The sequence below is a fragment of the Hippopotamus amphibius genome, chromosome 1 (assembly GCF_030028045.1).
Source record: "Hippopotamus amphibius kiboko isolate mHipAmp2 chromosome 1, mHipAmp2.hap2, whole genome shotgun sequence".
Classification (NCBI taxonomy): Eukaryota; Metazoa; Chordata; class Mammalia; order Artiodactyla; family Hippopotamidae; genus Hippopotamus; species Hippopotamus amphibius.
The window spans coordinates 188,550,558-188,570,980 of record NC_080186.1 but is presented as its reverse complement, the minus strand read 5'-3'; the positions used below and the strand labels follow the sequence as shown (position 1 = coordinate 188,570,980).

Here is a 20,423-nt window from a genome sequence, read left to right as displayed (position 1 = left end):
CTGTAAAAATATGAGGAATTTAAGAATGCTGTTGGTTGGAGTTGCAGTTTTTAATAGGAGAATCCAGGTAAGCCTTATTAAAATTGTTACTTTTAAATAAAAACCTGGGGAGGAAGGATTTAGCCATGTGGTCACATGAGGAAGAGGGTTTTAGGCAGAGGGAGTAACCAATGCACATTTCATTCAATGAGCAGGAGAGACAGTTTGCCTATAACTGAGTAAGCAAGGAAGAACAGGATAGGATAGCAAGTCGGTGAGGTGGTGAGTGAGAGTGTAGATCATGCACAGCCTTGTAGGTCACTGTAATCACTTTGGCTTGAAATATGTGTGAAAGGTAAGCTGATGGATGATTTTGAGTAGAGGAGTGGCGTGATCTTACTTTCTACAGAATCCACTCTGGCTCTTGTGTTGAGAATAGGCTGAGTTGAGAATAGGAAGCCATTGTACTTACCTAACTTAAGATGATGGTTGCTGAATCAGAGATGTCGCAGTGGAGGTAGTGAGAAGTGGCGAGTTCTGATTTTTTTGTTGTTGTTTTTTGTTTTGTTAATTTTTATTGCAGTATAGTTGCTTTACAATGTTGTGTTAGTTTCTGCTGTACAGCAAAGTGAATCAGTTATACATATATACACTCTTTTTTAGATTTCCTTCCCATTTAGGTCACCGCAGAGCAATGAGTAGAATTAGTTCTGATTTGTTTTTAAGCTTGAACCAACTGATAATCCTGATGGATTCTATGTGGGGCATGAGACAAAGAGGGCAGTCTGTAGGTGCAGCAGGTTTTGGGGAATGAGGTTAGGAGTTTTGGATGTAAATGTTAAGCTTTGTCTGTTACGCTTTCAAGTGGAGATGTTGGGAATACAGTTGGGGATTAAGTCTGGAGTTTGGAAAAGAGGTCTGGATCACAAGTGCTAATTGGGTAGTTGTGACTTACTTATTTGGTAGTTTATTTAGATGGTATTTAAAGCCATTTGACTAGATGAGTTTGACAATGGAGTAAATCTAGATGGAGGAGAGAGAGATTGAGCCCTGGTCACTTCAAAATCAAGAGGCTGGAGAGAAGAAAAGCAAGATGATTGAGGATGAGAAAGAGCAATCTTCTGGAAGGCAAAAAAGCAGGAGATATGATGCCTTAGAAGCCAAGAGAAGAAAGTGTATGAAAGAGGAGAGAGTGGTCAGTGGTGGCAAAGGCTGCTGAGAGGTCAAATGAGGTGATGACTGAGAATCATTGAATTTAACAATGAAGAGATCCCTGGTGACTTGGCTGAAAACTTTCTTTGGGATGCTTTACATGAAAGCCAAGCTGGACTATATTTAAGGAAGAATGGGAAGAGAGGAGTTAGATAGCAAGGATGTAACTCTCAAGTTTTGCTGTGAAAGGAAGCAGAGACTTGCAGTAGTTTCAGAAGAAATGATTTGCGTGTTGTTGGTTAATCTGAGAGAAGCGGCATGCTGGTTTGCAGTTGGGAATGATGTAGTGAAAAATTCATGATTTGGAAAGGAGATGAGAATTGCTGGAATAATATCATTGAGTAGGTAAGAAGGGATGGAATTTAATTTACAATGGAGGATTCACGGTAATAGAAGTGCAGTCGTTCATTTTTATAACAGCAAGGAAGATTGGTAGGAGGGTAAATGTGAGGCTGAGAGTCTGGAATTTCTCTTTAAATTGCTTCAATTTTCTCAATAAATTAGGAAGCAAGATTATTAGCTAAGAATGAGAGTGTGTGGGAGGTATAGGAGCTTTATGAAGAGAGTCGAAGGGGGAAATTGTTAATTAGAAAAATGAGAGTGTGAGTGGTCTAGAGAATTATACTATACTTATTGAGCGGTATTAAGGACCCCCTGGAGGTGTGTGTTCATGATTTTAAAGTGAAACTAGTCAACATAGTTGTGGATTTTCTCCAGCTACATTTAACTGCATAGGTACAGAGGAGGCCACACTGCATTTAATCTGGATTGTGGATTTGACGAGGGAGTCCTACAAATTAAGAGGAACAAAGAAGTTGAGAGTGTATGCTAAACAGTTATAATTATTGAGCATGGAATTGAAGCTGAATAAGGAAGAATGTGAGGATGTTAAGGGGATATGGGCAAGCAAGAGTTATAGGATCTAAAGATTTGGGGGTTCCTATAGGGTCAAAGGATTTTGAGTCTGGATACTAGAGGAAGTAAGCTACAAAAAATAGAAGTCAGCCAGAAGATGGTATGAATGAAATATATATTATAGAAGAGTTGCATTATTGGCGATGGCAAAGTTTAAGTTATGATCCCAGAAAATGTGTTGAAATACAGATCATTGGAAAAGAGATTGTCACACAACAGAGTTTGAAGTACTGGAAGAATCCTTAAGTGTTTATTGTAGCTTGGTCAGAGATGTGTTATTTTTCTCCGTGATTCTCTCAGCTCTGTCCTCCTTGGTGTTGGCTTCATCACAAGCTGGCTTCTTTTTGGCAGTGAAATGGTTGTGGCAGTTCCAGAGTATTAAGACAGGAGTAACACTGGGTGCAGTGATCCAGGAGCTCCAACGGTCAACAAATGGGGGAAAATATTTTCAAATTCCATAGCTGCTAGCTATGGTAGGGGGTAGTGTGTGTATAATCGCATGATAAAGCTAGGGTTTTTAGGAATGCAGGAGGGAAAAAGTTTTGAACGCAGTGACAAGCAGCTAGGTGAATGCTTTCTTCCATCTCCAGGGCAGTTGGAGAAGCGTGGTGTGTGTGTTGGGGATGGTGGTGGTGGGGGGGTCATCACAATTTGAGAAGGCAGATAAGGCTTTCCTACGATTTCTGTGTTCTCAAGTCAGAGCCAGGTCTCTGTTACAACAGGAAGGTGAAGGGAATGACCCAAGAGGAGACTGAAATAAAATTTTAATGATGGACTGCAGGTTGCAGAATGCACAGTGGAGGTTGGGGATGTAGTTGGAGATAACAGGTTGTCTGCATAACCTAGTGAGAATTAGAGAGGGGGAGATGAGCACCACCAGGATCTTCTGTGAGGACGGAAATAAACGTAGACAAGAGACATAATGAAATTTAGCCTCATAGACTTAAAGCCAGTAGCGGAGGTGAAGCTGTGCCTGTTACGTGGTAGGGAGCAATGGGTGTCCTAGGCTTTTTCCTGACCTCTTTGAATGGAGAAGAGGTGGTGTGTGAAGCAGAGTCTTCTCAGTGTTGAGAGATTCTTCCCTGACACTATTGATAGAATGGAGGTCTTCTGTATAAGGATTGTTAAATGAACGTTCAAAATTTTCAAATGCCTAGTATGTGCCAAGACCAGTTATGTAGGACAGAAACCATTAGAAAGGTACAAAGGGGCAGTCGGATGATAAGTGTTCAGTAACAGGATACATAATTTTGGAAAGATCAGAAAATCATCATGAAGGAGGGGGCATAGGAAATGGATTTAAAAGATTAGTTAGCATGCTGTCTGATTAGAGATGAGAGGAAAATGTACAGAAGGCATGGCATATATTTTGGGATCACTAAGTGTTTGAATTTAGGACATGTAGCAGTTGGAAGCTATGATGTGGAGCTAGACAGAGGCTGAGAAAGTAATGGTAATGGAAGGATAGACATTGAATAAGGCAGTGGTATAGTCGGAGTTGTTTCTTGGAAAGATTAATCTGGCAGTGCTGTTGTGGATGGGTTGAAGGGGTGAGAGATTGATGATGAGATTAATTTGAGAGAGCAAAATGAGATCAAATCAGGGTTGGCCATCTGAGATGCTAGGAGGAAGACAGAATTGTTCTGGAGGAAGAATCTGAATGCTTGTAGAGAGAGTAATGGTCCTAGTAAATGAAAAGGTAATTTAGTCAGGAAATGTCTTCTAATGAATAAAACGTTAAGTTTTAGACAAGATGAATTTTAAGTGCTTCAGAATCATTCAGACAGAGGCCCAGAAGTAATCATGTATACTAATACCTTCTCTTAGCTCTATTTCTGATGTAATAAATGATGTGATAACTGTGGGAAGGAAGAGAAAACCTTGAATAACATGGAAGGATATAAAGCTCAAATTTTTCTTTTTCTCATTTGTGATGAATGTATACCTGTGTTTGAATTTATTGGGTGTTTACTTTTCATGTAAGAGTGATCAATCATTGTTTTCAATAAATATTTGAGTTGAATATTAGATTTAATAATAATACTATTCATTACTTAAATACTCAAAGTATTAAGTAAAATAAATGTTAATCAAATTAAGCAATTATTTAATAAATAAATTTAATAGATTTATTAAAATAAGTATTATAGTAATCTTAAATTATTAGGAACATGTGAAATTTATATACCTTGGACTGTTGATTAAGAGCTACATTGATCTTAGAACTCAAACTTATTGATTATCAGACCCTTAGTTTAGTTACTTGTTGTTCAACAATGCTAGCCTTAAAGCTAATTGTAATACAATGCTTGCATATAATGATTATAGCTATGTAAAAAATACATGTGCATACATAGAGACTTGAAGAGAATACTCAAAAGTAGCTGTTGTGTTAGCTTTATAGATCTTTGCTATATTATTTTGTTTAATAATTATAATAAAAACAACTTCAAACTGAAAATAAGGCATTTTAAATCAAAATGTGTTCTAGCCATAGAATAAGGTAAGGAGTTCAGACATTTGATAGAACTGAGCTCATCATGGGTGGCACGGGCATAGAGCAAGCACCTTCTCTTCTTTGGTGTCTTTCAGAGATTGACAGCCTGCGGTACTGGCTGTGGACAGTGCATCTGCCTTGGTTCTGTTGCCTCTCATCCACTCTCTTACTCTCACACTCTTCTCCACTGACATCTGGCCGTGTGCATCAGTATCACCAGCCACCTCACAGAATCTTGGCTTTATTTTTAAAGATAATGGATAATATTTTAATCTAATAAAACTTAGAGCTAAGCGGGTGAAGGGAACTAGGTAGAGTGAAACTTAGGTTCTTCTGACAGCATTGTTTTTCCTTGTATTCTATTTCAGTGTTTTCCCATTTCCTCTTCAGTTCTCCTCAAGCCGCAATTCCCCAAATGGTTGGTGCATTGGGTAGTATATTTAGAGTATTGGTAAGAACAATATTCTCAGTCTTTATTTCCACTTAAAACTCCAAATAAAGCTAACAGAGTACTTTGATGAACTCAGAACTCACCATTACATGCTTTCCTTGTATTTTGCAAAGATTTATGTGGCTGTCTTACACTCCAAACAATAAATATATTTGTATTTTCAGGGAAATTTTGGTGAAGTATTTAAGGGCATATTAAAGGATAAAACTGCTGTTGCTGTTAAAACATGTAAAGAAGATCTTCCTCAGGAATTGAAAATAAAATTTTTACAAGAAGCCAAGTAAGTTCTCTAAAGTAATGTAAATATGTATTTATAAGTGATTCATTAAAATGTAAGTTTGAAGATAAGTTATGATTTGATGAATTCGAAGTAAGCACTTTCAGAGCCCTCAAGAGTAGGCACTTATTAGACAACAGAAAGCTTCTACGTTTTTGAGTTACTCTATAGGTCAGCTAGGCAATCACAGTCAAAAGAACTAGATGCAGAGAACAGTGAGTCCTTAAAAAACATTGCAGTATTTTTTGCTTTTATCACACGTGCATGTACACATATGTATATATACAGTATTGATTGTCTTTATAATAAAAATACTACTTTATTATATATATATAAAATATAATTTAGATATATATTTAAGTATATAATTACATCTTTCCTACCCTCCTTAGATATTATTGCTTGATTATTTTCAGCAGTTAGCTTTCTTTTCTGAGAATCTCAAATTTCTTCTTCAGCTCAGCGCCTGATATTTATTCCAGAATTTGCTTTGTTTCTTTTCTAATTTTGATCTTCTAGGATGATTGTCTTCTCTCTCTCTCTGTTTTTTTTTTTCGCTAAGATTTAATGTTCTAATTTGCCAGTCCTATGTTGCAAATAGTTAAAATTCTTCTGTTACTGGTACAGTCTAGTATATACAACAAAACACAAAACAAATGGAAAGGGGCTTTGGATAGAGTAGAAATGGACATATGAATGGGAGAGGGGTGGATAAGTTAGATGGATAGTTGGGAGGGAGAGAAGGAGAAGGAGGATATATAGATCCATAGATTAGTGGCATGAAGGGAAGGAGGGAAAGTGGTGTGTGTGTGTGTGTGTGTGTGTGTGTGTGTGTGTGTGTCCATCATGGCTTTGTATATGAAACTGAAGTTTTTGTAAAGTGCCAGGGGAGAACAGTGGACATGGCAATGAGAGGACTAAATCCCATGACATGGAGCATCTTGATGTCATTATTTCATCACCTAAAAATGGATATTTATAGATTTAACTAGTTGGGTGCATTTATTAAATATTATCTATGGTGTAAAGTTGCACACCTTTTTCATTTATATTATTAGCAATTCAGAAAAAATATTCTGTGATGAATTTAATGGTATGCTATGACAATTGAAATTCATAGCTTCATTATTTTAGTTATTCATAGGTATCTTAAGGTATCTTGCTTTCTAATTTATGAATGTTCTATTGAAAAATAATGTTTCATTTCTTCTTCTAAAGTGAGACTATGAAATTTTATATTTAAAAATGACAGTTACATCCATGCAGACTCCCTAGTATCCTTTAATAGATGATAGAGCTATATATTTAGATATTTAGTGTTGGGTTCATCCTGGCTTTTTTGTGGAATTTCTTTATTAAGCAGTTTTCAACCTAAGAAATGACATTTTGGATTAAAATTAGTCATTCTAAAACTTCCTTTATAATCCCTCATAGAAACTGAAAACTCAGCTATTGACAGAATATTTTATCTCTAGAATTCTTCCCAGTCTATCTTTTCATTTATTAAACATTATATATTTTCAATTGATAATATTTTTCTTAGAGCTATCTCTGCTTTAGTTGTACATGTACAGCACATATTTAAACTGTTTTGTCTTTCTCCAAATAAAATTATTTTTTTTCATTCTCCTGGGAAAGAAATTGCTTTTTCAAAAATGAGTGAATTTATAACTATGTCATCAAGACAATGTGGAATATCATTTGGTAACAGAAATCGTCAGGGTAGACAGACCTCCGAGGGAATCTAATCTATTTTTAACTCATGCTTGGGGTCCTATAGATGAGTCTATGCTACTTTTATAGCCCTCTGAAATTCTGCCCTTATCCAAACTAAAACTTTCCTGCCTCAGCTTAAGTCTTATATTACTCAATGTTTAACCTTCTGCCAGGTTTCTCAAAACTTTTCGAGTTTTCACTATTTTGAAGTTGGTCATGATCAAGAAAGTATGTATTATGAAATCCAAATATCAAGTGATTGTAGCGTTTAACAGTATGAATTGTTCTTATTTTCATTTGTTTTAAATGAAGTGTAGACAGAAAACAAAACAAAACAAAAAGATGCTGCCCTAACAGCTTACAGTTTTTGGTCCACTAATACTTTTCAGCTTTTGTGAGGGTGGCTAAAACCAGATACTTTGAAGGGAGTTCTACATATTTTGGTCTAAGTAAGTTATTCCTGTTTAGTGTGGTTATTAGCTATTCAGAGTGGATAATAATTTTTAAGTGAATATTTAATTGAATTTAAAACTGACTCATTTTTATCTGTATTTTGCCAAGATTTATCAAAACTTATATACATCCCATTTACCATAATTTGGGTTTGTACTAAAGTTTTAAAAAGTGTGTTGATTAAAGTGTATTCTACTTGTGCATACTGCTTATGATCAGAAGTCAGCCTTACTACTTGAATGGTAACTATTCTTATACCTCTCTCATCCAGAATTCTCAAGCAATATGATCATCCCAATATTGTCAAACTTATAGGAGTCTGCACACAAAGACAGCCCATCTACATCATTATGGAACTGGTTCCAGGTAATATGATTTTAGAGGTTTTCTCGATGGCATTTTAATGTCATGTTTTATTGCTTTTCTATGTTCAGTCTCTTTGATTTCTCCTTGTAAAGTTTCCAAGGATTTTGTTTAACATTTTCCTGATGACAAAGAGCTTGTACACAGACTCTATATTTTTATAGTCTATAGTACTTGGTATTTTCTAGAAAATGTCAGCCAACCTTTTTAAGAGAAGATATATTATTACATTGCAGTTACACATGGAATTTAGTTATAGCTAATGTTTCTGTGAGAAAGGATATTTAGAAAAATAGTCTACTTAGTTTGACTTTATAGTGATGATAATACTATCTTATATTTACTTCATTGTATACCACTTTACAAGTACATTACCACACATCCTCTTGTTTAGTTGTATATAATAATATCATAATGTTTTGGGTCACAAACTAAGAACTTCTTTCATATGTGGACCAAAAAAAAGGTAATGTTTCTAGGAATTTGTCCTTGTATTTCTTTCTGGTGACTTCTAACACCTCCAGGTATTTTGGTTAACTACTTTTGCCTACAAACAAGGATAATATCAAACCGATATTGTATATCCTTAAGTTATTTTTATTGTACATTTTTCTGTTGTATAAAACGTAATCAGAGGTAAAATATGATCTTGATAAGATTTACAAATACAGTATTCAATAACTAAAAAGGATTTGCTTTGTTACCTTAACTATTTATTCATTTTAAAAGAAGAAACTTAAAGGAATATGAAAAATATTTCTAACTTTAATATACATTACATAAACCTGATATTATAGATTGCCTATTAAAAACTTTTCACATAATTCTTTCATTATCTAAGGGTAATTGGTCCAATTTTACCATGCTGGTTTGATTGCTATTGGAATATTTCTTTATTACCATATAACTGCAGGATTCCTAGATCATAATCATTTTCATCCTCAAGATGGCAATATATATTTGCATGGTTTACACTATTTACGATTTATATCTTAAAGTAGCTTTCATACAGTTATGAAGAACTAGACTATATTCTAAAATTTGAAAACAATTGAATAGCCTATAATTATAATTAAAATAGGATGTTTAAGTATGATAAATATACAAAACATTCACATAATGCAAATGATGCCCCCAGTTAATAAGGGATGTCACTGAGAAACTTAGATTTGAGAAGTGGGGCAGACTTGATGAGGAAAAGTGATTTTGATGTTACTGTGATTGATTAAAGGAGCATAAATAACAAATTCCTAACGGCAGGTCCAAATTGAATAAAACAAAAGATATCCTTGGAAGAGAGCCAAGGAAGTATTTATCTGGCCACTAAATAGTAACCTTTATTGATATTTTTTAAATGATTAAAAATAATATACTTCATTAGAAAATTCAAACTGTAATGAAAGAAGAAAATTAAAAATGAAAACGTTCTACTCAACAGTCTAATCTTATCCCAAAGCTAATTGCTATTTAAATAGTTTTCTGTGTTTTTTCCTCAGGAAAATATTTAATATGGATACCATGATTTTATGTAAATCTTTTAATTATTAAAAGTCATAACACTTTCTGATATTTTTCTCTCCTGTTTATGTAACATGATTTCATTGTTTCATGTTCATCCATATGGTTTTACCTTTTCTTTATAATGGCTACAGAATATACCATTATATGGTTTTATATAATTTAAATCGATTTTCTATTTATGGAACTTTGGTTGTTTCCATTTTTATTATTTGGGCTTTTCCTTTTTTAGACAGTGCTCAATTAATATCTTTGGGTTTATATCATAAGAATCATTTTGAAGTATATCTGTTGGATAAATTTTCAGCAGTGGGATTGTTGGATCTGAGTTTATATGCATTTTGATTTATGGCTAATGTATTAGCTTTCTATTGTTGCACAACGAATGATCACAGCTTAGCAGCTTTAAACAACATCCATATGTTACCTCTCAATTGTGTAGGTTAGAAGTCCAGGCATGCTTGACTGGATTCTCTGCTCAGGATCTCATAAAGCCAAAAATCAGGATATCAAACTGAGTTCTTGTCTGGAGGTACTGGGGAAGAATCCACTACCAAGCTCCTTCCAATTGGTAGCAGAATCTCATTTCTTGCAGTTGAGGAATGGCCTAAGATTTCCTTTCTTTTCTTGTTGTGAGCCAGGGGCATCTCCCACCTCCTTAAGGTTTCCTATATTCTTTGATCTTCAGACCCAGTGTGTCACATCTTTCAGATGCTTTGAATTTCTCTAACTTCCTCTATTTTTCGTTTTGTTCTGTTCAAAAAAGCTGGGAGAATATCCTTTGCCTTTTTGAAAGGTCTTGTGCTTAGATCAAGCTCACTTAGATAATCTGCCTATCCTTAGGGCAGCTGTGCCATATGACAAAACATAATTATGGGAGTGATATCTAATCATGTTCACATGTTCCAAGGATTAGGGTGGGACATTATTGGGAGGCCATCTTCAAATTCTGCCTACGACAGTAGACTTTGCTAAATTTCCTTGAAGGTTAGTTGCAGTGTGGAATCTGAAACCACACTGAACTTTTCATACTCTCTTACATGAATTCCATTGGTCGATCTTGTGAGATGAATGCGTGATTTTTATAGCATCATGCTTTGTCATTTCTCATTTGGAAAAGATCAAGTGACCAGGTTATATCTATCTTCCGAACAGTGATGTAATTCATTATGCAATATCAAAAAATCACATTCATTATCATCACCACTAATCTCACTGGAAAAGTGATAGGAAATTATCAAGTTCATGATAGCAAATATGTGTTTTCCAAAATTTTAACTTTCATCAAAAAGCATGGATTTTGTCCCTGGCAATGAAAACTGGGATCATATAGTCGATACTACTCTTTCTTTTTTTGGTCTAGTTTATTTCATTCAGTATAATTTTGAGATCCTTCCATGTTGTAATGTTTATCAGAAGTTCATTCTTTTTATTGCTGAGTAGAATTATATCATATGAATATACCACAGTTATCATCTGTTGATAGACTTTTGGATTATTTCCTGCTTGGGGCTACTACAAAGTAAGCTGCTGTGAACATCCACGTACAAGTCTTTGTATGGACGTGTGCTGTCATTTCTCTAGGGAAAATACTTCAGAGTGGAATGAATGAATTAGATGGAATGTACATGTTTAAATTTTTAAGAAGTGGCCAAGTAGCTTCCTAAAGTGATTATACTAGCTGACATTCCCAGCAGCAGTCTGTAAGAGTTCTAGTCTTTCTACATCTTCATCAACACTTGGTGTGGTCAGTCTTTAGCCATTCTAATTTTATGTAGAAGTGTCTTATTGTGGTTTGAATTTTCTTTCCCAATGGACTAACGATATGAGCATCTTGCCATATGCTAATTTGCCATTCATGTGTCTTCTTTTAAGGATCTATTTAAATAATTTGCCCATTTTTTAAAATTGGGTTTTCTTGTAATTGAGTCTTGGTTCTTTATCTATTCTGGATACAAGTCCCTTATCAGATGTATGATATTCAAGTATTTTCTGTCAGTCTAACTTTTTTCATTCTTTTAACTGTCTTTTGAAGAGTAGAAGCTATTAATTTCAAAGTTTAAATTATTTTTTTCTTTTATAGGTCATGTTTTTGATGGTTTATCTAAGAAATCTTTGAATCCCAGGTCACAAAGTTTTGCACCTATGTTTACTTCTGCAATTTTTATAGTTTTAGCATTTAGAATTTACAGTTCATATGGTCACGAGATATGGTTTGAAGTTCATATTTTTGGCATATAGATATCCAGTTGTTCCGGCACTGGTGACTCTCCTTTCTCTCCTGAATTTTTTTAATCTTCATTTAAAAATATATTTATGTGTAGTTATATTTCTGGACCATAATTTCTGTTGATCTTTTTGTTTTTCTTAGTACCTCTATTACATTGTCTTGACCACTGTAGTTTTATAGTAAGTCTAGTATCAGATAATGTTACTCACCTGACTTTGTTCTTTATCAAAATCGTCTTGGCTATTAGAGGTCCTTTGCATTTTTCTATCAATTTTATTATTAGTTTTTCAGTTTCTATATAAAGGTTTGCTAGGATTTAAAGACGGATCACGTTGAATCTGTAGATCAGTTTGGGATGAATAGACTTCTTAAAAATATTGAGTCTTCTGACCCTTTGATATGGTATATCTTTCTAGTAATATAGGTCTTTAATTTCCCTTAGCAAGCTTCTGTAGAGTTTCGTGTAGAGGAGTTTCTGTCTTTTATCAAACTTATCTCTGAGTATATGATTTTTTGTGATGGTATTGTAAGTGATTTAAAAAAAAATACATCCACTATCGAAGTCATAGAAGATGTGAATAACAGTCAGTCAGCTTGACCTACTGACCTTTATAGGACATGCTACACAGCATCACCAGGATATACTTTCTTTTCAAGTACACAGAGAATATTTTCCAAGATAGACCATATCCTGGACTAGAAAACACGTCTCAATAAAATTTATACAAATTTAAGTTCTATGAACATACTGAAAATAAAGTAGAACTCAAAGATAGGACAATATCTGAAGAATCTATAAATATTTGAAAAGTGAACAATGCACAGCTGAGTAACCAGTGGGTCAGAGGGGAACTTAGAAAGTATTTTGAATTAAATGAAAAATAAACACATCTCAGTATTTATATGATGCCTATAAAGCAATACTTAGGGAAATAAATATGGCACTAAATGCCTATATTAGAAAATAAGAATGGACTCAAAATTATATCTTCGACTTATATCTTAAAAAGAAGTACAAATTAACCCAAAATATATAGAAGAAAGGAAAAAATATAGATAGAAGAAATCAATGGAATCCCTTGAGATAAATAAAATTGATAAAAACCTGTATATAGACTCTTCAGAAAAAAGAAACAAATTACCAATATCAAGAATGAGAGGTGACATAATTATCTTTTTAATATCTGTATACTCTATATTCATATTTCCTTAATAACTTTATATAAAGAAATTCAGTAACTTAGATGAAATGGACAAATTTTCTGAAAGACAAAAACTACCAAAGCTCATTCAATCCTCATAATCTCATAATCCCATATCTTTTATAAAACTGGTCACTAAGAATCCTTCAAAAAAACTCCAGGCCTATATGGCTTCACTGGTGAATTATACCAAACTTTTAAGAAGAAAAACACCGCTTATCAACTCATTGAGATCATCACTACCTGATTCTAAAACTCGACAATAATATTACAGGAAAAGGAAACTATAGACTATGTCATTATCGCATGTATAGATTCTGAGCACAATTTTAATGAAGCAAATGCAGCAGTAGATAAAAATACATCAGGATCGATGTTTATCCTAGGACTACCAGTTGATTTAACCTTCAAATGTAATAATTCTTATTAGTAAAATTAAAAACTATAAAGTCATTTCAATAGATGAAGAAAAATTATTTGGTAAAATCAACATTCATTCCTGATAAGAATTCTCTGAAAATGATGAATAGGAGAGAACGTCCTCACCGTGAGTGGCTTCTAAGAATGAACTACAAATGACATCATATTTAATGGCAAATGACTGAATGCTTTGCTTATTTATATCAGAAATAAGACAAATATGCCTACATTTATCACTTCAACATTGTACTAGATATTCTAGCTTCTAGGACAATACAGCAAAAAGAATAAAGCAAGAAAAAGTAAATAAAAATCATCTAATATGTTTAAGGTATTTTTCACCTTTGCCATAATATTTCTTTGCCAGTTGAAATTAAAATCTTAGCTACTATACTAATATAAAAGACATTATAGCATTCTATGGTAATGGTTTTTTCATTTTAAACATTTTAAAAGTAAGATAACAAATTGTCTTCAGTGATTTTTCTCTTCAGACACAATTTTGAAATCTCTAATATTGAACCAGTTATAGCTAACATTCTAATGTCATGAAACCTGGGCCACAATAGCAAGTTCAAATACAATGAGCTCATAATTTTGACATTTTCAAGTTAAGGCTTGGTAAGAAACTCTTACTATTCTCTCAGTATTGTTGTTTAAGTCTTATGCATCTCTTCCTTTCCATCAGTAAACACATTTACATATCAGAATATAAAGATAAATGAAGCAAACACCATAAGGTTCTTTGTAAAAAATATTTCTACTATAAAATGAAAAGCTGATAAATACATGGTTATGAAAAGCATAGGAGAGATTTATCCCAGGTATGCAAGCCAGTTTCAACCTTTGAGAGTTTGTTAATGTAATCCATCACATCAACAGGCTAAAGGAGAAATCAGATACATGTCATTTTACATTTGTCCAAGCACTTAGAATGTACAACATCAAAAATGAACCTTGATGTAAATCATGGCCTTTGGGTGATAGTGATGTGTCAGTATAGGTTCATCAGTTGTAACAAATAGTATAACAAATTCTAGCCAGGGATTTGATAATACAGGAAGCTCTCCTGAGGGGCAGGGATTATAGGGGAAACCTTTGTACCTTCCTCTCAAGTTTTTTGTGAATCAAAAGCTGCTCTCAAAAAGTCTTAAAATAAAGACCAAATGGAATAGACTTGGTTGTCTTTGAGTAAGCATAAGATCTGTCTCCCTCACTCCTCCATTCACTTAGCTCCTCCTTCCCTCCCATTTTAAAATTCCGTGCCCTGTGTGCATGGTCATTAAAAGCTGTAAAGGGTAGTGGTGAAGATCTTGAGCTCTAATAAGTGTTGATGAGGATGTGGAAAAACTGGAACCTTCATACATTGCTGGTGGATTGTAAAATGATACAGCCACTTTGGAAAATTTCACAGTTTCTCAAAAAGTTATACATAAATTTTCATGTAAACTAACAGTTCTGATCCTAGGTATCCACCTAAGAGAGCTGAAATGTGTGTCCACACAAAGACTGTGCAGATGTTCATAGAAACATTATTTATTATAGCCAAAAAGTAGAAAGAACCCAAATGTTCATCAGCTCATGAATGAACGAACAATATAGTATATCCATACAATAGTAATGTTACTGTTAACTGATGAGTTGATAATAATATGTGCTACAGTATAGATGAACCTCAAAAACTTTATGCTTATTAAAGCAAGTCCGATACAAAAGACTACAAGTTGTATGATTCTATTTCTATGAGTTGCCCAGAAAAGGCATCTATAAATAAAGAAGGAAGATTCATGATTTACTGGGGCTGGGGGTTTAGATGGGGATTGACTATATATAGGCAAGAGAGGTCTTCATGAAGTGCTGAAAGTGTTCTAAACTGGATTGTGGTAACAACTGTATACCTCTGTAAATTTGTCAAAACTCATCGAATTGTACATTAAGATGAGTAAATTTTATGTATATAAACTGAACTTTAATACAGCTCTTAAAAAAACAAAACAACAACAAAAACAGGCCCAAGAGTCAGGCATCGTGGCCAGAAACTTGTAAATTGTATAATCTTGCTCAATCTACTTAACCCTTCTGATTCCTCCCTTAGTTTCCTTACCTGTGAAGTAAGAATAATAGGGTTGTTATAAGAGCTAACGTACTGTGATTTTGTGTGTGTGTATCAAACACACATAGGCACTTTATATATATATATATATACATATATGTATTTTTTATATATATAAAATCTTAGAATGTTTAACCATAATAATGACTCTATGTATTCTCATCATGTCATAATTTTTATCGTTATTATTTTGTAACTGGCCAAGAGAAGAAAGTGACTAATTAAAATGACTCCTATAATCCAGGCAGAACTTTAACCCAACCTCTGAATCCTAACCCTAGATTTCTTTAGCCAAGAGTGACCTGACAGCAAATTGGGTAGCAGAACGTTTGTGGTTAGTTCTTCCCTTTCCACCACCACTTGTGACTGTTTAGTTTTAATGTTTTAGTATTTACTCTTTGTGGGTCTTTCTTTCTTTATATCTAAAACTAAAGTGGCTGGATTAAATGGTTCCTAAATTTTAGCCCTAACCTATAATTTTTTAGTTAAGAAAATTCTTGAATTTGAAACCTCTCATAACAAACTATTAGATTATTTAAAAACAATATCTTTCTGTGCTTTCCTCATTTTACAAAAGATATGATGGGGAAATAATCAGCTAGTTTTCATTCTTATTAAATGCATAATAATATACAATACTTTACATTTACATAATATTGTACAGTTGTCGAAGCACTTTAAATAACATTGTCATTTGTTCTACCAGGCAGTATTGTTATTTCCATTTACAAATAAGCTAAATGAGGTTCAGAAGCTTAGAGTGACTTATCAACGTGTTATATAGCAAGTGGGAGAATAGTGCTCTATTTTCTATTAAGTCATTCAACTTATAAGTGGGTCAAAAGATATAATCCTTTTATAAAGTGAAAATACAAATGAAAATTCAAGCAAAATGTCTATGCAGGATACCCTGTGGGCAAATACATGCGTCCCCCGTTCCATAATTTCTCAACCTTATGCACAGATAAGTAAATACCTTATTACAGTAAACAGGAAGATTTTTGTTTGAGTTACTTTTTTCTCTACTGGGAATCAAGCTGTGGAGAGAAGATTTGGAGAACTGGTAGGTTAAAAGCAAGATTTAATAACTGCTTGGTGTTTTATATACAAGCCATTTCAGAAATATGTTATGCAGAGATTTAATATGCTCCTGTTCTCGTCAGATAACTGAGCCCTTTGGAAACATAAATCTGAAATACATTTTAACCAGAGTAATGTTTGAGGAGATTATAAGCACTTGAGAATTCAAATTTAGAGGGAATACTCCAAGATGATTCTGTCTTCATTGGAATCATCTCTTGAATTACAAATACTTTATTTACTTGCTGATAGGTTGCTGGGTAAATAAAATCAAACAAAAGGCAATCCTAAATGGCACTAGAAAATACTGAAAACAAAAGCAAACTCTAATATGCTAAAAGATGACCCCATTTTATTTTGCAAATGAGTTGTTTTTTACTTAGAGATTAAAATGAAAGAAATGGTTAGAGGACTTTTTTTAAGTGACAAGCCATGACTTAAAGAAATATTTATCGTCCAGGCAGCTGTCATTTATTTTCAAATATGTGGTTAAATTAGGGCTGCCATAAAATACCCTGATGGATAGGAAACCAAGCACCTTTACCTCTGAGTACAACAATATCAGGTACAGATCCTGGGTAAAGGTAATTAATTTTAGCGAGACTGAAACATCAGTCTCTAGTCTTTTACTAGATAATGCTAAAGGCCCCTTTTTTCAGACCTGGATGTTCTCTTTGAGTTCAGAACTTCCTGTAACTAAAGGAATATTATATTATCTGGTGCATTCCTCAGCTCACACAGATGCATGCCCTTTGGCAATCCTCAAACTTATCTTAATTTTAAAATGACTTATGGCTTTGGAGTTTTTAGAATTACTGAAGAATTTTTACCAGGTTTTAGACATCATCAAAATATCTATAACAAGTTTGGAAAAAAAAAAATGAGCTCATGTAGTTGATATTGTCTAGAGATTTTAGCTTAGAAACTTAGACATTATTATTTCTGCTGTTCTCATAAATGTCTTTAAGCCTTTCTCAGTAGAAATCTTTCCATTGTCAGAATTTTTTCTTTTATTAATTTTGTTTGCAATTTCTAGGGTAAGCTCACCAATTTTAGCCAGAAGGTTAAATTCTTTTTATTTTTTATTTATTGGATTTATTTTTTATTGGTTCTGTTGGGTCTTCGTTGCTGCACAGGCATTCTCTAGTTACGGCAGGTAGGGGCTACTCTTCATTGTGGTGCATGGGTTCCTCATTGTGCTGGCTTCTGTTGTTGTGGAGCACGGGCTCTAGGTGCATGGGCATCAGTAGTTGCGGCACATGGGCTCAACGGTTGTGGCTCACGGGCTCTAGAGCGCAGGCTCAGTAGTTGTGGTGCACAGGCTTAGTTGCTCCGTGGCATGTGGTATCTTCCTGGGGCAAGGCTTGAACCCGTGTCCCCTGCATTGGCAGGTGGATTCTTACCCACTGCGCCACCTAGGAAATCCTAAATTCTTTTTTAAAATGAATCTTTTTCCTTCCAATTCATAATGAAATTTTAAATTTTATGTGATTCTAACAGAATCAATTTGTTACATGACATCACAAGCTATAGAAGGTTATTAAGATAGTCACTGGAAATGACAGCTTCTGTTCCTTTGATAACCAAGTCCCAGTATTTTGGCTCTGGATCTTTGCCTGGCATTTGTTTCTTTCACTCATTATAAATATAGAAAGGGTAAATTTTGTCAACAAAACATTAAGGAACATGGCTCCTGGCTCTCAGTAAAAGAGCCCTCAGAATCTGTACTGGAACCTGACTTTACATAGATTTAACCCATCTGCCATCGTACAATCCATTACTAGTTATATAACAGTATCACTTCACAGCAATACATTTTGAATTCTAAGAAAAGAACAAATAGTAATTCTCAATATTTTGTGCCAAAAATTATATGTTAACTCTGTGGCTGAGTTTTTTTTATGTTGCTAATAAATTACTAAAGAAGAACCTAATTTTGTGGGCCTTATTACTTTGTTGTTTGGAGAAGTCTGTAGAATATTCTTTTTTTTTTTTTTTTTAGAATATTCTTTTAAAACAAATTTTGTATCAGTTTAAATGAGTAATTATAAATTAGCACATTGTAAATTTCAATTTGGAAGAATGGGTAACTTTTCTATGTTAACTGATATTACATCATCTAAACTTAGATATTGGCCTTTATAATTCAAGCATATTACATTAATGAGAAGCAAAATAAATGTGCTTCGTTGACATTTCATATCACAGATCATACTTTTGGTATAATGTAAAATACTTTCCAAACAACATTTTAAAAAGATAGCATCTTTAAATTGATATTTCTTTCTCAGCCAAATGATACGTTGGCTTACCCTGCTGTTTCATTTGCTGCCTAATATCCCAGAGCAAATGCAGATGGAATAGTTTAAACTGGCCATTTCTCCAGACACTAAAGGCACTAATACCTTTTGGAATTAGTTACTTTATTTAATTTATGCACAACTTAAATTGATTACTTGGTAGGATTCCACACATGTGGTATTAGCATTTTTCTGTTGTTTTTTTGGGTAGACCACACCCGTCTAGCAGTGCATAGTCTTTCCCAGAGAATGAGCTAAACATTAAAAATAGTAACCCAAAAGTAAACTGTGAGAAATGAAATCTAAAATATGACAGCTGTGACTGTATCCCCTCTTTGACTTGAGTGGTTGTAAAGAATTGTTTAGGGATTTTCTTTTCTTCCAGTGAGCACAGGTTGGTATGTTATAACAAATATTAAATTTTGATGGTAGATTTGAGCCATTGATGCATTGTGCATATCTGAGCAATATTACTCATGTTTATGTTCTGAGCATCTAATGGCACTTAGACCCATAAGTACCTCCTGCAAGGAGGCAGATAGCTTGGTGAGCAGGACAAAGCATGTTCTGAATCATATTTTCACTCTTAGATCCTGTTTTGAAAATGTCTTTATGATAATTGAAGTTCCTTAATGAATTAAAGGAAAATGTGAGTTACAAACATACATGCATCCTTCCACATAGATAAAATACTGATTAGTTTTGTTATTGTTTTTAAGTTTTTGTTGCCGTACACAGAAAAGTCTTAAAATTTGCAGAGAATATTTCAAGTAATGTTATAAATAACAAGAAAACTTGCTTTACTCTTGAAAGCCTACTTATATTTGATGCAAATGTTAGAAGTATGAACAGGGTTAGTAAAACTGTGGTGAATTCAGCTTGAAATAAAACTTTTTACATGTGATGTCTTGTTTTTCTTATAAGTAGATAGGTTTTCCCCAATAATCTACCCAATGTATATGACTCTGACAGTGCCTATTATTATGAGGTTTTCATATTATCAGAGTAGTAAGGAGAACAGTTATTAAAACAATGGGGAAAACAAAATATGTCCAAGATTAAAAGACAACTGAAAATCAGTTGAATCAAAGTTCTTAAAAAATACTTATTTTTGATGAAAGTTGAAACGTGAATTTGTTGGTGGGGGGTTTCTATGTGCATTGCAGTACCATAAATATTCAAACTATTTTACGTAGAAGCCGTAAAACACCTCTTGTCAGCATTAGCCCAAGATATTGACTCTCTCTTCTTTTATCTCTTTCTAGTTGTAAGTTATTTATATTCCAGTATAGTTGTAAGTTACCCTGTCTATTCAGAAATGATAGACAAACTCTGGACTCTTCTTAAATTTGTGGAAGAAATGAAAACTGGATTATCCATTAATATTTGAGAAGGTATATCACTCTGTTCAAATATACCAATATTCTTTAAGTAGAATTTTACTTAAAAACTATTTAAGGCTAGATATTCTGTTAGGTTATTCAGTCATTTGCTCTACTAACAGTCACTGAATGCCTCCCATGTATGCCACATACTGGCGATTCAACAGTGAAGAAAATAGACCAAAAGACCCCACAAAAAGCAAAACTTCCTGTTCTCATGAACCCTGTGTTCTGGTGGGGAAAGAAATATGTTAGATAAATAAAACATATATAGTATGTTAAATGGTATGAAAAAATAAATCATAGAGGGAAGAG

General features: G+C 33.7%; 1 protein-coding gene across 10 annotated transcripts in view; it reads left to right on the top strand.

Annotated features, from left to right (window-relative positions):
• FER (FER tyrosine kinase) overlaps positions 1-20,423 on the top strand; it is a 460,601-nt gene that overhangs the window by 290,150 nt on the left and 150,028 nt on the right. For all 10 annotated transcript variants that reach the window (XM_057737769.1, XM_057737780.1, XM_057737781.1 and 7 more), the window contains 2 exons: positions 5,219-5,334; positions 7,772-7,866. In XM_057737769.1, the coding sequence (XP_057593752.1) occupies positions 5,219-5,334; positions 7,772-7,866 (211 nt within the window). The remainder of the gene's footprint in view (positions 1-5,218; positions 5,335-7,771; positions 7,867-20,423) is intronic.